The following is a 17,004-nucleotide window of genomic DNA, read 5'->3' as shown; positions in this document are numbered from 1 at the left end:
AATGAAATTTGTTGTCCAGTTTTCTCAGCGCACTCCTTGAGGACTCCAATCTGTTTGATCGCTGTATTTCCGCAGGCTGCTAGCATTGCTAGGTCGTCTGCAAAAGCTAAACAACTGACCTTGATGTCTTCATTCTGTTGTCCAAGTTGAATGGGTTTCCAGTGGTCCTGGGTTTTAAATTCTTTCTCCCAATCTTGGATGACTTTATCCAGAACAAGGTTGAAGAGCAGTGATGACAATCCATCACCTTGTCGCACACTGGTCTTTATGTCAAAGGGCTCTGACAATTCGCCCGTGAATTTCACTTTTGACTTTGTGCCCATGAATGTTTCCTTGATGAGTCTTAATGTCTTTCAATCAAGTCCCTGTTTTTCTAAGATGTTAAAGAGGGACTGTTGATCCACCGAATCATATGCCTTCTTGAAGTCGACGAACATACAGATGACCAGAGGGCTTTGGGTTGCTCTCTATTTCAATAGCATCTTCAAATTGAATATTTGTTCAACAAAAAAAAGCCTCGGTCGGAAACTGGCTTGATAGTCACCAATTTTGTTTTCACGCTGTTGTTGTGTTCTTTGACGAAAACACGCAGATAGAATTTTGTAGGTGACTTCAAGGGGAGAAATCTCTCTGCAGTTATTGGCATCTGTTCTGTCACCTTTCTTGTGTAACAGATGGATGAGTGCACAGTTCCATTCTTCCGGTACCTTTTCCGTTTTCCATATGTCTATGATCATTTGTGTGAGCTTCTCAAGTGTATTTGGGCCTGTGTTCTTCAATAGTTCTGCAACTATACCATATTCTACAGAAGCCCTATTATTCTTTAGTCTGAAGATGTGTTTATGGATTTCTTCTTTGGTATGTGATGAAGATTCTGGGTTTACTTGTGCGGCAGTCTCTTTGGGCCATCTTGATGTGGGCTCCTGGCAATTGAGTAGCTCTGAGAAATATCGAGCCAGTTCTCTACAATTATCTTGGTTGGTCAGTGTGAGTTTGCCGTCTGGTTTTCGCAAACATAAGTTCCGAGGGATAATCCTCGAATCCTCCCTGTGAACGTTCTGTAAAAGTCTCAAGTACTGTGATCTCGGAAGTCTTTTTCTATCGAGTCCAACTGGTCCTTCATGTGCCTCCTCTTTGTTTGTCTGATAATTTTTTAGGCTTTCTTTCTGGTCTGAAGGTATTGTTGAGTCTCCAGTGACTTTTTAGTTATATTTCTGGAAAGCACTCTTTCGTTCTTCCAGTGCTTCTTCATATGCGGAGTCCCACTATGGGTGTTTCGTATTCCTCTTTGGCTATCTAGCCCATAGCTCATGGTCTCGCAGTCGTATTCTCGCTTCCCGAGCACGGGGTCCTGAGTTTGATTCCCGGCAGGGTCAGAGATTTTCACCTGCCTCGAGATGACTGGGTGTGTGTGTGTGTGTTGTCATCATCATCTTGAAAGTGGCAAGATTGGGCTGAGCAAAGGTTCAGAATTTGTGCGGGGGCTGATAACCGTGCAATTGACTGCCCCACAAACCAATCATCATCATCATCATCATCATCATCATCATCATCATCATCATCTTTGGCTATCTTGATTATCTTGTTACGGAATTGATGCCAGGTGCCTGCATTTTTCTTTTCCCATTCTTCTTTTATGTTACTTCCTTTGATCTTTTTGGTGTCGAATTTTTGAGAATGAGTTTTCATGTGGTGGATTCTTCTCAGAGTGAATTTCACTTTCATCCATACTAGATAGTGGTCAGAGGCACTGTTGGCTCCTCTTCGGACTTGCGTGTCATGAATTTCCTTCTGTGAAGGGTGTGTGATGACCACGTGGTCATTCTGATATTCTCTGAGAGACTGTATAGGAGAGCTCCAAGTCTTCTGTTTTTGAGGATGTTTCCTCAGTGAGGTGGTCATTATTTTAAGATTGTTCTGTTGACACACTTCGGTGAGTCTCATGCCATTCTTGTTGGTGAATTTATGGGCCGGGATTTTACTTGTGGTCTTTTGGTATTTTTTTCTCTGCCAATCTGGGCATTGAAGTTGCCTAGTAATATCTTTGTTACTTCTTTGGGGGCCTAATTCCATAATCTTCTCGAGTTTAGACCAAAACTGCTCTACCTTCTGCAGATCTCTCTTATTTTCAATGTTCGTGGGTGCATGTACGTTAATTACTGTGTATTTTTTGTTTGCAGATTGTATGCGCATTGTCATTAGTCCATTACCATATTTACTCGAATCTAAGCCGCACCTGAAAAATGAGACTCGAAATCAAGGAAAAAAAAAATTCCCGAATCTAAGCCACACCTGAAATTTGAGACTCGAAATTCAAGGGGAGAGAAAAGCTTTAGGCAGCATCTCCAAATCGAAACAAAGTTGGTCCACTGTAATATGAGACAATTTAGGTCGAATGAATGACGATACAGCTACAGTAGTTTGGTTCGAGTCATAAGCTTAGCAGTTAAGCTTTACCAGGCAGCCATTGCTATGCGTCAGGCGCTCCGTCCGTATTTATACGGGTACCCTTCCTTTTTCATGTGCTTCGTCTGGTTTGAATTGATTGCTTATTTTTTCTTTGATCTGATAAGCGCAGTTTTCTTTGTTATAGGTGTTTACGTCACTCTACGCTGAAAATGCATTACTGTACTGTGTCATGCATTGTTTGTCGTACTCTGATACTGCGTATTTACGGCCTGTCGCCGATCGCGGCATGGCTTGCTTTTGAGCGCGCTACCGCCGCTTACAAATAAAAAAAAGAAAAAAAGAGAGAGAGGAATCGTCTCATTAGCGAAACAGTGGCAAGAGACTGCTACTTGTTGTTACTCACACTGCTGCTTTCTTTGATAATGATTAAGAAGAACCAAATAATAGACTGCGTATGATAGAAGATGTTCTGAACGAGAGTTTAGTGAAAATTTTTCTCCGTTTGAAAATCTTTGCAGGCGTCTCTTTAGTACATTGCATTCTGCACAGAAATTAGAGTCATCTTAGATTTAAAAATCTAGCCAATTGCCTCGCTTCATTTCTGACTGTATCACTGTTTAGCATAAGAACAATACGAATATAAACATGACATGATATGTACATTCTTCCGCGTTTGCTGTTGTCTCACTCTAGTTTTGTGGTTTATTACGCAGACAGGATTTAAATGAGATAGTAGCAAACACGAAACAATACATGGCAAAATGTTTATATTTGTATTATTCTTATGGTGACGAGAATACTGCATGTGATTCACAATTTATAAAAGTTCGTATTAGCAACCATCTCTTCTCACAGATAGGAAAAAATTCAGAACGTAGAGTTGGCCATATTGACAAACATTCTTGCCAGTCGGGTTTTCGTAGTACATTGAAATGCTGCTACATTTGAAGATGAACAATACGGAATTAATATTTACTTTGTTGGATAATGTATGAAAATGCAGTGGTCGAAACTCGGTGCGGAGAAAAAAAAGCTTGTCTTCCACCTTTTTTTTTTAAATTTATTTACTGATGCAGAGGTTTTGGCGCCAGTATTTATCTTTGTGCCTACAAAGCATGCCTGTGTAGCGCTACATATATTCGACGGCAGCACTAAGTTGTGGCGGCACCCACCGACATTTTTAAGAACTTCCGCTTGCTTTGCGCTCGATTCTAAGCCGCAGGCGGTTTTTTGGATTACAAAAACCGGAAAAAAAGTGCGGCTTAGATTCGAGTAAATACGGTATTTATGGGGGTGACTTCTTTAATAGAATCAACTATGCTCTTGTGAATGACAAATGCCATACCTAGGAGTGGGGTGCCATCTCTTCCTATTTGTTTGTCTTTTTTACTTTTGAAGATACAGTACTTACCATAGTCTAGTGAGTTTTCATCTGTAAGGCGTGTTTCCTGAAGAGAGGTTGCACTCCTGCTTATGTTTTCAATATGATATTTTCTTACATTTTATATGAGCACAACAACTACATGGGTCTAAACAGAAAAGGGGGGGAGGGGGGAGCAAACTGGTGGTTGCTCTGTTGTTTTCCCAGACCATGTCCTCAAGGTCCAACTGCCTCAAGACTTTACTGTGTTCGATGCAGAATTATATGTGGTCTTGTGGATACTTGAGCAGATGGGATGGTCTCCCAGTTTTAAATTTCTTGTGTGCTCCGATTCTCTGAGTGCCCTTCACCTCTGCAACATTTTTACATGACAGGTAAAGTAATCCACAGGTAATCCAGGATGCCCTCCTCCAACGATGAAGACTGGGGAAGGGGGTGTCATTTTGTTGGGTACCTGGGCACAAGGGCTTTGTGGGGAACGAAAGGACAGATCTAGCAGTCAAGAGGGCATGTTGTGATCCTCAGTTGTTTCAGTGTACCATCTCTCTGCATGCTATAGCCTCACTGTTGAGATCGAAAGTCATGCATCAGTGGGAGGATAAATGGATGGAAGTGACGGACAGTATGCTACATCTAGTAAAGCCCACAACGCAGCCATGGTGGACCTCCTTGCTGCCATGTCGATGGGACGAGGTCATCCATACTCATCTTCGCATAGGCCACAGCCCTATAACACGTGGCTTCTTGCCCTGGAGAGAGGCCCTCAGTGTGCACCACAATTTTATCGGACTGTGTTTCATTTTCCGACCAGTGGGCCACAGTGGATTTGCCAACAGGCCTGTCCTCTGTTTTAATTAATGTCCAAACAAATGTAGTTTGAGTTTTAAAGTTTTGTGAATCGTCCAATATTTTTCCCAAGAGTTTATGGGAATGGTTTTAATGTGTTCACAGGGTGACTGACTCTCGCGTTTTTGTGAGTAGTCAACTAGTCACATTTCCCTGTGCCTTTCTTTTAGCTCCTGTATCATTTTACTTATGTTTTAATCTCCCGTATAGCACATTTTAGAATTTCTTCATTGCCTTGGTGCATAAGTTAACATTTTCACTGTTTTATCCACATTCTTTCTTTTAACATGTGTAAGGGCGCTCGTAACCTCACCGTGTAGCGCTCGTTAACGCCACACACACACACACACACACACACACACACACACACACACACACACACATTCTCTCTCTCTCTCTCTCTCTCTCTCTCTCTCTCTCTCTCTCTCCCTCTTTCTCTCTCTCTCTCTCTCGAATCACAAGTCACATACTTTCTAACAACCACAAAATTCTCATGGTGTCTTCTTCATACATGTCAATCGTGCTGTCACTGAGCTCACAAATTTCAGACTGCATTCCTTTAAGCCCAGACTGTGGACTTTGTTTCACAAGTTCACCACAAGTGCCATCTGCAGCTGTGCCCACAGTTCTACTACAAAAAGCAGTGAGCCCAAGGTGAAGTACATGGTGTGCCTACAGTGCTGTGTTGGCTGTACCCGTCATTGTAGTGCAATAAACAAAACTGAGTGGTGTAATTTACTGTAAGTTAACGACCAACCAAAGGTTGGTTTGAATGTCCCAGTGTGTTAATAGACATGAAATTATTGGAAGGAATATACCTTTGCTTTGTCAGATCTTTGGACTGACTTACCCAGCCAGTCACAGGAGACCTACAGGTAAAGATGGATTCCGAATCATGATGCAGCTCGACATTTTTCACATTGACATGTCATTCCCAGAGGTAAAGAAGCATAAAAGGACTCAAAGGTTAGCAGGAATTAAATGCTGAGCACTTGAGTTTATAATCTAAACACACATAAAAAAGAAAGAATTACTTTACAGATTTTCCAGGGCTAATTTAATTGTTTTACAAACTTTATAATAAGTACTTCAAATTTGGATTAGGGTTGTATTATTTCTTTTGTATTATGACAGAGAGGCATGCCGAGTTACGTGCCACAGGCAACAATAATAAATGTACTTTATTTACCCTCAGTAATGGAATACAACAAAGCAGTCATTCGCACTTGAGTCAACACTACTTGGTTCCAATACACTGATAGTCATTGATGTGGCACTGGTAGAGCCCTGACAAGACATCTGATGTTACTTTATGTGTTACAACAGTATTCATATTTTGTTGTTATAAGGGAAAAGTTAATTTTCCATCGTAAACATGAAATTTATTTTTCAGTGTACTGTATCAAGTACTTACTTTGAATAACCAAAAATGAAAGAGTAATCAAAGAATTATTTCAATAATATTCATGGCTACAATGCAGCATTTGCTATGGTCAGCTCTGAGGCAAAATTTTCATACACAGTTTTACATGCAATATATCACTTTCTAAGATACATGACTTTATCATTGGTCACCTCCAATGTGTGGTCATTCACCATGTCATGCACAGTTACATTTTTATGAGATCAACATATTAGGTCAAATTTCAGGTGCAGGCAATACTAAAAGAAATTAATGTATCTCTTGGGATCCACTATTAGGTAGCACATATGTTTACTGAGGGCTGCCGCCTCTCCAGGACACTGGCAACACCATCACAGAAGGTACAGGATAAATAGTGCAATCACAACATAAGCACAACGTGTTTGTTGTCAACCATGTATCTTGCAGCCACCACAGTAACACACATAGTCAGCTTTGCCACTGTTAGTGCAGGCATCACGGGCACCGACTCCTGTTCTGCAGATCACATGTCCACCAATTGCTGGAGGAGTATTCTTCTACCGGGCAGCTATAAAGAATGCCAACTGGAGCCAGTTTGCATGGGGAATCACTCGAGACCAAGCATCAGCCACAATCACCGGTCCCTCGATTAGAGCTCCTAGGTCCCAGTGCATTCCTTCTCTCTGAGTCGCATCCAGTCGCATCCAAGTCTTCACTCTGTGCCTCTCAAGTTCTCAATAGTGTCTGTCAATATGTCACGCCAAGCCGCATTCCAAGTCTTCACTCTGCATCTTGTTTGAGTTTCTCCATGCTGGGCTCGACAGCAGCCACACCTGTGGCCTGTCAGTGTGGAACGCACTGTTGCTCCACAGCCCATTCAGTGGAACCCATCTGTCCACAGTATTAAAAGTCATTTTTGCAGCAGAAAAAAAAGCACAAAGTTCTTTAAAATGTCACAGGAAATGCATTAACAAATGACAAATACAGCAAAACCATGGGAGGTGGCAAATGTTTACTCCCGTCCTCAGCATCTGCACTGCTAGATCGCCATGTGTGAAAGGATCAAACACAGCTGAATCAGCGCAACCAGTCCTGTGGACTAGCAGGTTATGCAGTCAAATTGCCAGCGCATAAAGCCTTATGGGGGCTTTGTCTTCAGTCAAGAATGTGACTTACCCGTGTGACCAAATTGCCAGTAACCAAAATGCAAGCATATTTTGGCTGGGTAGGAGCATGCTAGGGAGAAATGTAATTAGTATGTTTCCACTCTTGGACAGTATTGGCATAAAGGTAATGATTTTTAATTTCCAATTTTCCAATCTTATTTTACCCAACCAGACAGCTGTGCATTTCAAAGTGTTGCTTCCGGGACAAAGAAGTGCACCAGCCATGCGTCGTATTTGCCTGCTGGATTAAAAAGGAGGGTTGGTATGCTGGCCGTGCTGGATCTGTTTCCATATATCCCCTGACGGGAATACTGGGCTTTTACCCAAGTCCTGCCTCATTTACATGATTTGTAAATATTTAGGTACCTTTTTGCTCACATTCACACTATGCGCAAACATTTGGGGCACACACGTTCTGTCCTGGGGGGTAACTGGGTAGCAACGGGAAACACATCAGGCCATCCTTTTGAAGCATGCTAAAACCCTTAATAACCACGCTGACCCTGCATTGGTGTGGGACAGAAGCACAAGAAAAAGAGTAATGTACAGTCTCCTTTTCTTTATGTATGGTCATTAAAAAGTCACTGCTGGGAGATAGTTCCAGTTCGTTACCAAAATAATTATTTCCAGAATAGTTAAGAGAATTGTACACAAGCTCAGATTTATTTATTGATTGATTATTGCCACATTGACATTGTATCAGCATGTTTACTCTGTGTTAGAATGTTTGCCACAATAGCTTGACTGTTGGGCACCTTCTGATTATCTCAGGCCATCTAGACCCTAGTTACTGCAGCCACATAATTATTTTCTGTTATTTCTGTTGTGGGTTATTGTAGCTCTCTGCATATTTCAGTTATACTTCCATCTACTATGTAATAAATGTTTTCTATTAAATTATTGTGCCACAGGAGGTAACATTGAAATAGAGGGATGTAGAAATATTTCTGTAATGCCTTGCATAATTTGAAAAAATTTGATAATATGAATGGGATTTTATTTGTTGATAGTATACCTTACCTAGTTTTTATAGATAATGTGCAAATCAGTAATTGATGAAATCAAGAATTTTCTTTTTAAATTTAATTTAATTTAATTAATTTTTTTTTTTAAATAAGTACAATGTAGTTATTTTGCTGCAGGTCTTCAGTGATCATGAAGATAGCTTTGTGACATTTGAAGAAATTGGTGTCTGGTGTACGTCACGTGATAATTCTGCTACATATTTAGTTCCTTCTGGTGTAGAACCAGCATTTTGGGACTGGATTGGAGTGTATAAGGTGAAATATTATTTTGTGTAATTAGTAACTTTAAATAGCTATCACTTGTTTTAAATACAGAAAAAGTGCTGTATTAAGTACCATGTGACATTACAGGCTCTAAGCTTTATATTAGTTGGATGCTAGAAGAGTAGTTAGCAGTTGAAACAAGCAGTTTTTCCTGGGAGAGAAGAATTAGCTGTTATTTGTGGGCTTGGGCATTGTTATTGCAAAATGCCTGCTTCAGGTCTGAACAATTTCACTCATGGTTTGAGAGCCAAGAGTTTTGAAATCAAATTTGAAGTGCCAGATAGATGATTGTTTTAACTTAGAAACTTGTGTTCATCTATTTCATTTACTAGCTGTGGCTGCATGTAATTATGGGCTTCTATTATGTTATAGACAATGGAAGATAGCCAATGAGATTTTTGGACTTAATGAGAAAATTCATACGAACCCCTAGACAGCGGGATTCTTCCAGTAAGAAGTTGTGATCCAACTCGTACTAAAACATTGTAACCCCACTTGGTTTAACATTACTAATTTCATTTTTTTGTCTGGAAATGCAAACATTGAAGCTTAGGCTTTTTTTATATTCATTGAAAAAACAAACTACGGTACCCATTCACATTTATTATGTTTTTGACCCATTTCAGAGGTTTTTTGCTTCTTTGTCAGGTGGATTTATACATTAATTAATAATGCATGGCTGTATTGTATGTACCACTTTTGGGTAACTTGACACTTTCTGGCAGCAAAAGACAAAAGAAACTATTTCAGTACAACGCTCAAAATTAGATGGATGTATTGATTGTTCAGGTGTTCTTGTTGCAGCATCTTATCTCCCATCTCATCTTCACCTAATTCCTCTCATTTTTCTATAACACTGCCGTTAAGTTCATTTTCCATGTGTAGCCCCTCCCAGCTTTCCCATCTTTGCTTAGTACTGGTTTTCCATCTAAGCTTTTGATATTCGTATAGCTACTTCTTTTTTCAAAAGGCCTCTTTTATTTTACTGTAGGTATTATTGAGTTTTCCCCTAGTTATACATGATTCTATATACTTTCATTTGTCCTCTAGTCATTCCTGCTTGCCATTTTGCACTTTTTGTCAATCCCATTTTATAAGCAATTGAAAGTCCTGGATGGAATAATGACAGTATTACAAAAAGGATACATTACGATTCACCTTACAGAGGAGACTTTGGGTTGTAGACAAGCACAATGAAAAAACTGCTATAAATTTAAGCTTTCATCCAAAAGGCCTTGTTCAGACTTCGAAATGACAACACAATCGCATGAGCTCAACTCACACACACGATGACTGCGGCAGAGCCTTGTAGGGGATAGTCTGTACGGATGGTAGGTGTGATGTGGAGGCTGGGTAGTGCCTGAAGGGAAGGGATAGCATGGTTGGGGTAGGGGAAGGTGTAGTGCTGCTTTTGAGAGCCTGCAGGGACATGATGGAGACAGGAAAGGACTGCTAGGTGCACTCAGGAGGTTTGTTGGGAGATGGGGCGGGGGGCGTACTGGAGGGTGCGATGGTGGAAGAAAAGGCTATGTAGTGCTGGAGTGGGAGCAGGGAGAGGTGGATAGGTGAAGAACAGGAGGTAGGAAAGGCTGTATGCTGGGGGTTATGGGAATATAGGATGTACAAGGGGGTACCCAAAAGAAATTGAATTTCTTTTTGGTGGCATAGCTTTTGTAGTACTGCATTTTGCTTCCAGGAGTGCATAGAGTGAACATTCCAGAGTCAGTAAGCCAAGTGCCATTGCTGAAGGTCAAGACTAGTTTCGGCAGAGTTTATAGTGACAACTGTTCTGTGTGATTGTTGTTTTTGCAATGGCTGCTTTCTGTGAGCAGTATGCGGCAGTGGAATTCTGCTTTTTGCTTGGAAAAAGTGGAACAGAAACTCTTGAAATGTTAAAAACAGCATACAAGGAAACTTAAGTGTTTGAATGATTTTCCAATTTTAAAAACAGTGAAATGTCAATTGATGACAAACCTCATTCTGGTGCCCTTCCATGGCCCAAACCTGTGAAAGTGTTGAAAACCTTCATGCAATCATCAATGAAGATTGATGACGGACCATTGAAGAAATTGTGGAGCTTTCAGCGGTGATCTGGAGTTCAGTGTAGTGAGTTGTGATAGAAGATTTGGGAATGAAAAGAGTGGTTGCCAAATTTGTGCCAAGACTGCTGACAGAATAAAAACTAGGTCACATGGAAGCATGCTGTGCTTTGAAAGAAGAGTCCCAAATGCTGATCCAAACAAAAATTATCATATGTGATGCAACTTGGTGCCATGCTTACGATCCTGAATGAAAGCAACAGTCAAGCCAGCAGTAGACTTAAGTTTGCTTCACCCAAGAAAGCTCTTCAGGTGAAATCAAACATTGAAAGAATGCTGATTTGTTTTTCTCAATGTGAGGAGTCGTCTATTCAGAATTTATTCCACAGGGTCAGAGAATTAACAAGACTTTCTGCTTGGAAGTTTTGAAAATATTGCACAACAGAGTGCAGCAGAAATGGCTTGGTTTGTGGCAGTTGGATGATGAGTTTTTCCATCATAATGCCTCTGCTCGCACAGGCCCATCTGTACCAAAATTCTTGACTGAAAAGGGTTCCTCAACCCCATTATTACCCATCTTTACCCCATGTCACTTCTTTTTGTTTACCAGAATGAAGAGACGTAAAAGGAAAGCATTTTGCTTATGTTGCTGAGGTTAAGAAAAAAACAATGGAAGCACTATTAAGCATCATTAAAAATGGGTTTAAACAATGTTTTGAAAAGTGGAATAAGAGATTAGACACGTGTACAAATTCAAGTGGAGAATACTGTGAAGAGTTGAAGGTTTATGCTTATAATGTGACTAAATAAGTTTAAAAAAATTGGTTTGGTTTCTTTTGGGTACCCCCTCATATTGCAGGGAGAGTTCCTCCTTGTGCAGTTCAGACAAGCTAGTGTTGGTAGGAAGCATCCAGATGGTGTAAGTTGTGAAAAAGTCATTGAATTGAAGGACGTTGTGTTGGTCAGCATCTGCAGCAGCTCTGTGCTCCATCTATCTCTTGGCCACAGCATGTCAGTGGACAGATATGTTGTTGGTTGAATTAAATCTTCTCAGTTTTCAAGCCACATCAGTTTGAATAAAAATCTCAAGTTTTAGATGACTGTTGGGAGCTGAAGACTTTTATTCGAATTCACGCGGCATGAAAACTGAGAAGATTTTATTCAGGCATGTCACTGCAAGAGACTCAGAGGACACAGATTTTTAGTTGTCATGCCCATACAGAATGCAGCTTAGTTTGTAGATCATACGACTGCTTTCAGAGGTAGACCTGCGTTTGATGGAATAGGAGGTGCCTATGACAAGACTGCCATAGGTGTTGGTGGAAGGATGTTTTGAGAGATTGTGCAACCAGGTTTGTTGCAGCGATATGAGCCATTGAGGAAAGGTGGTGGGAGCAGTGATGGGCAAGGATATTGTGTAGGTTCAGTGGGTGGCAGAATACCACTGTGGGATGGACGGAGAGGATAGTAGGTAGGATCTTCCTCATTTCAGGGCATGATGAGAGGTAGTTGAAACCCTGACAGAGAAAGTGATTCAGTTGCTCCAGTCCCAAGTGGTACTGAGCCACAAGGCAATTGCTCCTTTGTGACCAGACGGTGGGTATGTGGGAGATGGTAGGTGACTAGAAGGACAAGGCACAGGAGATGTTTTTCTGCTAGAGGTTAGGTCACTAATTCCAGTTCGTGAAAGCCTCAGTCAGACCTTCGGTATATTTGGAGATGGACTGCTCATCACTACAGATATGATAACTGGTGGCTAGGCTGTATGGAAGCAGCTGGAATGTGTTGCAGCTGTCGAAGTGTAGGTATTGCTGGTGGTTCGTAGGTTTTATAAGGACAGAGGTACTGATGTAGCCCTCCTTGACATAGAGGTCAACATCGAGTAAGGTGTCTTGTTGGGGGCACAAGGTGTTGGTGTTCTGGATGGATGTGGATAGGTTGTCCTCACTGTTCGTGCAGATCACAAACATCTGAACCAGGTGAGGTGGTTTCGAATTCTGGATAGTTAGGAAGGATTCCAGGAAGACTCATGAATAGGTGCCTCACCAGGTTTAGTTTCATTGATGACATCTTAGTGATTGGACCGTGGTCAAGGATACCCTATCCACATTCCTCTAGAATCCCAACATCTTCTACCCCATTCACTTTACCCAGTCCTCCTCAACCCAACAAACCACATTACTCAATGTTGACCTCTACCTCAAGGATGGCTACATCTGTACCTCCATCAATATCAAAATCACCAAACACCAGCAATTTCTCTATTTTGACAGCTGCCACTGATTCCATCCCAAGAAGTCCCGTCCCTATAGCCTACCCATCTGTTGTCGATCTGTTGTGATGAGTAGTTCCTTTCCAACTATACCAAGTATCTACTGAGGCTTCACAAACTGAAATTGTCTTCCCAACATTGTACAGAAACATGTTTCTCATGCCTTGTTTCTCTGCTTACCCAACACCTCCCATATACCCAAAATCCAGCCACAAAGGAGCACTTCCATCACGATGCAGTACCATCCAGGACTGGAGCCACTGAATCACATTTTCCACCAGGATTAAAACTACCTCTTATTGTGCTCTGAAATGAGAAATGTTCTACCCACTAACCTTCCCACGCCTTATACAGAGGTCTTCCACCACCCACTAAACCTATGCAATACCCTTGTGCATAAATTTTCCATCCCTGCTCCCAGCCCCTAGCCTCATGGCTCATATGCCTACAATAGTCCTAGATGCACGATCTGTCCCATACATCCTCCCACCACCACCTACTCAATTGCACTCACAGGCATCTCTTATCCTGCCAATGGCAGGATTACCTGTAAAAGCAGGTATGTGATCTACAAACTAAGTTGCAACCACTGTGCTGCTTTCTATGTGGGCGTGAAAACCAACAAGCAATCTGTCCACCATCAAACTGCGGCTAAGACACAGCTGGACCACCCAGTTGCTGAACATGCTGCACAGTGACTTCTTCACAGTCTATGGCATATGGATCCTTCCTACCAACACCAGCTTTTCAGAATTGTTCTGCTTGGACCTCTCACTGCGGTATATCCTGCATTTCTGTAACCCCACCCCCCGGCCTCATCCTTCACTAGTCCCTGTCCTTCACCTGCCTATCCCCTTTCCTGCTCCCACTCCAGAGCTATACAGACTTCTATTCCACCCACCCACTCACCCCCTACCAGACTACACAACCCTGTATTCCACCAAAGCATCCACCAATCCTTTTCCCTTCTTCTATTGCTCTCCTTTTCCCCAACCCCTCCTCCTTCAAACCTCCCAACTGGACCTACAAGCCCTACCGTTTATTACCATATTGACTTTTACACACAAAACAACCATAGTTGTAAATCTGAGCTTGCTCCAACTAAGGTTGACAACCTTCGAAAGTAAAAAATGGAAAGGTCTTTTAGGAAAAAAATTCCACCGTCCTGCTCAAAAAGGCAGGAAAAGGCTACATCGGATTCGGTGGGTATTCAACTAGAAGACAGCAACGAATAGGAGCGTTTGCAACCATCCCAATGCACACAAAAACACAAAAAGAAGATTGAACATGAACAAATAAATTACATAGCAACACACAACATAAACTCACTACTTCAGACCGGAAAACTCAAGGAGCTAACAGATGGACTAAGTAAACAAAAAATTTTAATAACAGGGATCCAAGAAATGAGAAACACCACAGAGGACCCATTTGAATCCCAAGGATACAGAATTTATAATGGGAAACCAGGACCGAGGGCAATGAAACAATGTCCCCAGTTTGGAACAGGGTTTTTAGTAAACATAAAAATAATAGATTCAGTAACGGATTTCCAAGCAGTATCACCAAGAATTGCGACTCTAAGCTTTAAAACAATGAATAAAACCTATACAATAATAAATGCTCATGGCCCAACAAATGAAAAAAATTGTCTAACAAAAACAAAGGAAGAGGTAGATAAATTTTGGGACCTTCTAGAACAAACTGTGAACAGAGTAAATAAAAAGAATGTAAAAATCTTATTGGGAGATTTCAATGCTCGGTTGGGAAAAGAAAGGAAATATAAAGATATAATTGGAAAATGGAGTCCACATAAATTTACGAACAAAAACGGTCAAAGACTTGTAGAACTCTGCAGAGAACACAACCTTATATCTAAATCAACATACTTTAAGAGGAAGCCAAGTAAACTTAAAACACGGAAACATCCAGACTGGAGGAAGGGTGAGTGGCAGCTAGACCATGTCTGTATGGACAAAAATTTTCATAAGGAGATCCACAATGTTGAAGTACTGAGAGGAGTAGACACAGGCTCAGACCATTATATGGTTAAAATTAAAATCAAATTCACTCCATTAAAGAAGAGGACCAGAAAAACTAATAAAATAAAAAGGAGGTTTGACCCACATCAGCTAATTAAAAATAACAAGTACCAACAAATAACACAAACCATCAAATTAACAGATGATCTAGAACAACTAGCGCCTAGTCTTAAAAAAGAAGCAGAGAATCTAGCTCTCTTGAACCCACGAAGGAAACATGCATGGTGGACATCAAAATGTGACAAATTCCATGAAGATAGACACCAAGCATGGTTAAAGTTTCAAACACATAAAACTGAAGAAAATGTCATCAATCTAAAAAATGAAAGAAAAAAATTCACACAAAATATTAGAAGAATAAAGAGAGGATTTCATAAAGATATTATAAACTCTATAGAAGGTAATTATCACAAAACCAACTCCAGGAACTACTATAAAATCTTTGGGAAACAACTACAACAATATGAGGCCCCTACACTAATACTGAAAGATGAAGATGGTAGAATGACACACAGTAACAAGGAAAATGCAGAAATCATGGCAAAAGCATTTAGCAAAATTCTAAATTGTGAGGAACCCAAAGAACCCATACAAATCAACATAAATACCCCAATAAAAACCAAACCTAACAAACTAGACCCTCCAACTTTACAAGAAGTAGAAAAAATTCTTAAAGAACAAAAAAATTATAAGGCATATGGAGAAGATCAGGTTTTTGTTGAAATGAAACGTGGAAATATGCAAGTGACACAGTCAAGACCTCCTTACACATGGCTCTAACAAAAATTTGGGTAACAGAACAATTTCCCGAACATTGGACCACAGCTATCATCCACCCACTACACAAAAAGGGAGATAAGAGCAACCCAGACAACTACAGAGGAATCTCTCTCCTAGATTGCACATACAAAATTCTATCCAAGATCCGATATGAGAGAATCAAGGAGCAATTAGAACAGGAGTTAGGGGAATATCAGAGAGGTTTCAGACCATGGAGAAGCTATGCAGAGCAGATAATTAGTTTAAAATTGATTATGGCATACTACAAGAAACGGAGCAAACCTCTGGCAATAACATTTGTAGATTTTAAGAAGGCATTTGACTGTCTCCAAAGACCTTCAGTATTAAAAACTTTAAGAAATCTAGGAATCCATCCAAAACTAATTAAAATAATACAACACACTCTAACTAACACCAAATCAAAAGTGAAGTTTAGAGGAGAAATTTCAGAACCATTCCTCATAAAAACAGGCTTAAGACAAGGTGAGTGCCTATCACCATTACTGTTCAACTGTGCACTGGAATACATAATGAGAGAATGGTACAAGGACAATCCAAAGATGATAAGAATTGGAAGTGCAAAAGATGATATTAGCTTAAACTGCTTGGGATTCGCTGATCATCTTGCTCTCCTAGCCAACACTGTTCAAGAAGCCAGGCAACAAGTGAAATCACTACAAGAAATAGCGGAGAAAGTAGGCCTTAGAATATCATTTGAAAAAACGGAGATTATGCTAACTGATCCACCACTTGCAAACTAAATTACAATAGGAGAATAGGAAATCAAAATTGTTGATAAATTTAAATATTTAGGCGAAATAATAACATACAATCTAAATGAGAAGCCATCATGGCAGAATAGAATAAAAAAACTGGACTACGCAAATTACATTACCAAAACTACATACAACAACAAAAGCCTATCTATAGATGCAAAATTAAAACACTATAAAACAGTTACACAACCAGAAATAATGTATGCAGCTGAAACTATCTTCAAAACAACTAATACAGCAGAAATTGACAGAATACTAGAAATAGAAAGAAGAATAATTAGGACATGTATAAATAAACAGTATAAAATAAATGGACATTGGAGAATAGCATCAAATGAAACAGTATATAAGAAAATAGAACCAGTCATGAGCACAGTCAGGAATAAACGCATCTCATTCTTTGGACATCTGATGAGAACTCCAGAAAACAGAATTAGTAAAAAAATAATACAAAAATTGTGGGATAACAAGAGCGACATTAAATGGATCACAGAAATTAAGGAAGATATAAAAGAACTTCAAATTACAGTAGATGACCTAAAAAACGAGACAGAGAAAACCAGAATGCTGCAAGACCCGCAAACCAGACTACAAATGAAAATCAATAAAAGGAGTACAGG

General features: G+C 40.2%; 1 protein-coding gene across 1 annotated transcript in view; it reads left to right on the top strand.

The window, feature by feature from the left end:
• The window catches only part of LOC126474939 (phosphatidylinositol 4,5-bisphosphate 5-phosphatase A-like), an 80,328-nt gene that overhangs the window by 52,130 nt on the left and 11,194 nt on the right, over positions 1–17,004 (top strand). Inside the window, exon 8 of the mRNA XM_050102460.1 lies at positions 8,329–8,466. Within this exon, the coding sequence (XP_049958417.1) occupies positions 8,329–8,466 (138 nt within the window). The remainder of the gene's footprint in view (positions 1–8,328; positions 8,467–17,004) is intronic.

Source organism: Schistocerca serialis, chromosome 1 (genome assembly GCF_023864345.2).
Source record: "Schistocerca serialis cubense isolate TAMUIC-IGC-003099 chromosome 1, iqSchSeri2.2, whole genome shotgun sequence".
NCBI classification, from domain to species: domain Eukaryota; kingdom Metazoa; phylum Arthropoda; class Insecta; order Orthoptera; family Acrididae; genus Schistocerca; species Schistocerca serialis.
Note: the sequence above shows the minus strand (reverse complement) of the source record. Positions and strands in the feature narration are given on the sequence as shown.